General features: G+C 41.1%; 1 protein-coding gene across 1 annotated transcript in view; it reads left to right on the plus strand.

The window, feature by feature from the left end:
• The window catches only part of gareml (GRB2 associated, regulator of MAPK1-like), a 24437-nt gene continuing 19938 nt past the window's right edge, over positions 1 to 4499 (plus strand). Inside the window, exon 1 of the mRNA XM_058391121.1 lies at positions 1 to 289. Within this exon, the coding sequence (XP_058247104.1) occupies positions 178 to 289 (112 nt within the window). The 5' untranslated portion in view covers positions 1 to 177. The remainder of the gene's footprint in view (positions 290 to 4499) is intronic.

Below are 4499 nucleotides of genomic sequence, written 5' to 3' on the forward strand. Positions count from 1 at the left end.
TCCTTTCATTCACACTCTCCTCTTCCGTGCGCTTGGTGAGAACCGACGGCGCTTCTGCAGGAGCGGAATCGCGCGCCCCCGCCACCGGAACCTCCTCGTTCCGCCACACACACACACACACACGCGCGCGCGTGCCCGTGCCGCCGCCGCCGCGACCCCGGTGATGATGCCGGAGAGATGGAGAAACTGTCCGCGAGCATCTCGGAGCTCTCGTGGAGCGCAGTGTCGCTGCCGCTGGACGCCGTGGTGGGCAAATTCCGCCTGCCTACACTGGTGAAGCTCAGCGCCGGTAGGCATCCCAGCTTATAACGCTTTATAACGCTTCGTAATGTTCATAGTGTTGGTGTCCATGACCGGAGAGCGGCAGTGCAAACTTCTGTACCGGTTTTCTTAGAGGTCACAGTTTGGAATGCAGCTGCTGCGTGCTGAAATAACCAGATGTACTTAATGAATAGTTTCATCTTATAGCCAGATGTTGATAAGTTGTTTTTTTTTTTTGTTTGTTTGTTTTCTCTCGTGATACTGTGTAGTATCGCGATATTTATCGAAGAAACATATCACAATAACAACATCGTCTCTTAAAACTAAAGCATTTTGGTGGAGTAAAAGTTACTTTTCAGTGAGTTTTTGATGAAGCTTGTCTGAGGGAACACCATGTACATGAAAGGAGCTGTTTGTGAAACCTATTAAGGTTATTAACTGTTATTAACTAATTAAGGTTGTGGTTTGGACTGCAGCTGTGGCAATTAAAATAAAATAATTGTTTTGTTCCCTAAGAAATACAATCATCTGAAATGTTAGGAAACACAGCACTGAAGTTTAGCAGAGAATTTTAAATATTTTTTTAGCTCATTTTTTAAATCATTTATTGTATCAGAGGTGCATTTATTCCTGGAAACTAAATTAAAAATTGTTTTTTATTATTTTTTTTATTTTATGTATGTATTTCAATTTATTTATTTATTTATTTTATATTTTTATTTATTTATTTATAATTTATTATTATTATTTTTTTCTGGTTGCTCAGTCAACCATCATAACTTTAGTATGCATCTTTAACCTAAAAACTTTTTTTAAAATACATAAATTATTTAAAGTACATATTTGAAGCTTAAGGACCACAATTCTTGAAACCTTGGTTAACTCTTTATTTTTTCAGAAGCATTAAAGCATCACTATTTAGATTTTTGAACATCTACAACATATTTTCCAGCTTTTGTTTTATTTTATTTATTTATTCATTTATTTATTTATTAAAATCTCCTGTACCAAGCACTAAATAAATAAATCACCATAAGTTCACACCTTCTTAGCAGAGAAAAAAATAATTGACATGACAGGGTGGATACATGGCTGTAAAGGGGACAGAAAGAATTTTAATGAATATAAAAGACACAAGGACAATCAGAAGATGGTTAATTTGTGTGTAGAAGTTTACAAGAAAGAAAATCTTCTTATAAGAGATGTGATGAACCTCCGTGTTCCTAATGTGAGTGCAACCTTAAGGATGAGGTGTAATGAGTTTTCCAAGCGAAGCTTATGGTGTAAAGAGTTGATCTGGCTCTTGGCGAAGGTGACAAAGTGGCTGTTGTGTCCCAGAAGTGATGCAGAGCCTTTCATATGGAAATGTGCTGATCCGTGTCCGAGTGCTGTGCATACTAACGAGGATGAGCGCCACCGCGGGATCCAAGTTTCGGCAACGTGAGGCAAAACGAGAGGAGACTCAAAGGGAGGAATTTACGGGAAAATCACCGCTTTTACCATTACGACAAATCAGCCAAGGTTGCCTCGGGAAAAACCTCAAAAGCTATCACAGCTAGGTGATAAAGGGTTATAATGCCTGATCTGGCAACGTGTCATAAATTTGGGAATACTTCAAGACTTGACACCAGAGCAGTTCTGAAGAGTATACAAACAGCAATGTTTCCTGAGCTATTTGCAAAATAATGTCACTTTTCTTCATGTTTGAGATATTGAGGGTTGCCAGATCTCAGAAATTCTCCAGAACAATTAGAAATTATCCAAAAAGTTGTTTAGTGAACCAGGAATAAAGTTCTTGTTTTTCCTCAAAGGAAAGAAAAGTTCACCGTATTGCATATTGCACACACACACACACACACACACACACACACATATGTATATATGTATATATATATATATATATATATATAAAATCATATATATGACTTGTAAATAGAATCGCCTACAAATTCTAAGCCACGCCCCCTGCCTGATTCTCACATACCTGGTAGTGAAGCAATATGAGTATTGTAATAATACAGTAATAACTCATGTAATAACTGATGAATAAGAGTGCAATCCGTGTCACGTGGCGCTAATCGAAAAGACTTACTGACATTAGCATTTACGGTGTTTATCACGTGCTTTTACACACACACAAAAAAAAGTTCTCGGTCACTTCTTCACTCTCTGCTTCACTCCATCACGTGTCCAGTCACCATGAGCTCAACTCTGTGGTCAACTTTTGTTAGAAATGTGGTTTATCAATAAAATCTTCACTCGGGTTCTCATTCTATCGCTCAAACCGCCGTGCTTTCATTCACTCCATCACTCCGTCGCTTTTAAACCTCTCACTCGCTTGTTATTCTTCCCTCACACACACACACACACACACACACACACACACTGTCTGCATGTTGACCTTGTAGTTGAGCTTGACCTGTGGTTTAACTCTTGACCTCATCCAACATATTTCTCTCTCTCTCTCTCTCTCTTTCTCTCTCTCTCTCTCTCTTTCTCTCTCTCATCTCTTTCTGTCTGTCTCTCTCTCTCTCTCTCTCTCTCTCTCTCTCTCATCCATCTCTTATCTATCTGTCTCTCTCTGTCTCATCCATCTCTTATCTATCTGTCTCTCTCTGTCTCTATCTTTCTCTCTCTCTCTCTCTCTCTCTCTCTCTCTCTCTCTCTGTCCGAAGAGTTCTCCAGAGTTCACTTGTGCTTCGTGATCATCCAGTTTCACACACACACACACACACACACACACACACACACAGCTTTATTATGGGTTGCCATAGGGGAAGATGTTTATGTAAGTGTGTGTGTGCGTGTGTGCATGTGTCTGTGTGTGTGTGTGTGTGTGTGTGTCTGTAGGTGGGATATATCACTGTATCAGCCGACAATAGTAATTATAGACAACTGAGATGTTCAGCACAACCTATGACTTTCCCTCTCTCTCTCCCTCCCTCTCTCTCTCTCTCTCTCTCTCTCTCTCTCTCTGTGTGTGTGTGTGTGTGTCTCATTTCCTCAGTAAAAGCCTTTTTTCAGACTCGCATCAATGAAGGATTCTTTTAGCAGCTGATCAATACACTCTTCTTTCATCACAACCCCCCTGTCTCTCTCTCTCTCTCTCTCTCTCTATCTCTATCTCCCTCTCTCTCTTTCATTCATTACTCCATCTCAAGATATTTTTAATCTGATCTGCCTCTCTCTCCTGTGATTGGCTTATGCCATGTAATAATATTGCCCTCAAGTGCAGCTAGTTGAAAAAATTGAATTTGAAGTGTGTTGTTTATGTAGTGGTATATGATGGTGTGTGTGTGTGTGTGTGTGTGTGAGAGAGAGAGAGAGAGAGAGAGAGAGAGAGAGAGTGATTACACTTTTGGCTCACGTTCCCAAATGATCCCTGCCAGCAGTGTTAGTTTCCGTAGTGATGACTGTTGATGTGGTTTCCTGTGTGTGTGTGTGTGTGTGTGTGTGTTTAGTTCAGTTTACTGCCAGAGAAATCTAGTCCGTGTTGAAGAGATGCACAAGAATGAGGGAAATCAACATTTTAACACGATTATCCTTGGGAAGTTTGTAAACATTCCAGTAGTGTGAATGGGAAGAGGGATAAGCTTTACAGTTAGGAATGGGATAGTGATGGGATAACCAGTGCTTTAACATACACCAGCTGGTGTTGGAGGCACATGGTGAATGGTGGTGTTGGCTATGCTGGGACCAGTGGAGGTAGGACTGAGTTTAGGTCATGGGAAGAATGGCAATGATGGTGTTGGGGAACATGGAATGGAAATGGAGATGGTATTAGGCCAGAGTTGGGATTAGGGGTTAGGACATGTAGGAATGTGGTTAAATTGGGGTTAGTGCATGCTGAGAAGGGGTAAGATAGAAGGGGGTTGGGGCACATGGGAATGGGGTGGGGATTGTAATGAATAAGGGCAAAAGGGGAAGGTTGGGGTTGAAGTGATGTGATGGGTTAGGTTAAAAGTTTCCTGATGCATACCGTAGCCATGGGGTATTGGCTGTGGGGACAGGTAGGAGTATGATATAGGGGTATATGGGTGGAGATATAAAGATAGGTTGTTGGAAATGAGGTTGGAAATGCAGTATACTGAAATGGGGTGAGGGATAGTAGTAGGGCAAATATGGAGATGGAGATGGGGATGGATGTTGAGATGGGGGTATTGGGCTATATAGGCATAAGGTTGAGATGGGGCTAGGATTAAGGGTACATACTGACCGGGTGTTATATGAGCCTCCTG

The sequence above is a fragment of the Hemibagrus wyckioides genome, linkage group LG06, assembly GCF_019097595.1.
Source record: "Hemibagrus wyckioides isolate EC202008001 linkage group LG06, SWU_Hwy_1.0, whole genome shotgun sequence".
NCBI classification, from domain to species: domain Eukaryota; kingdom Metazoa; phylum Chordata; class Actinopteri; order Siluriformes; family Bagridae; genus Hemibagrus; species Hemibagrus wyckioides.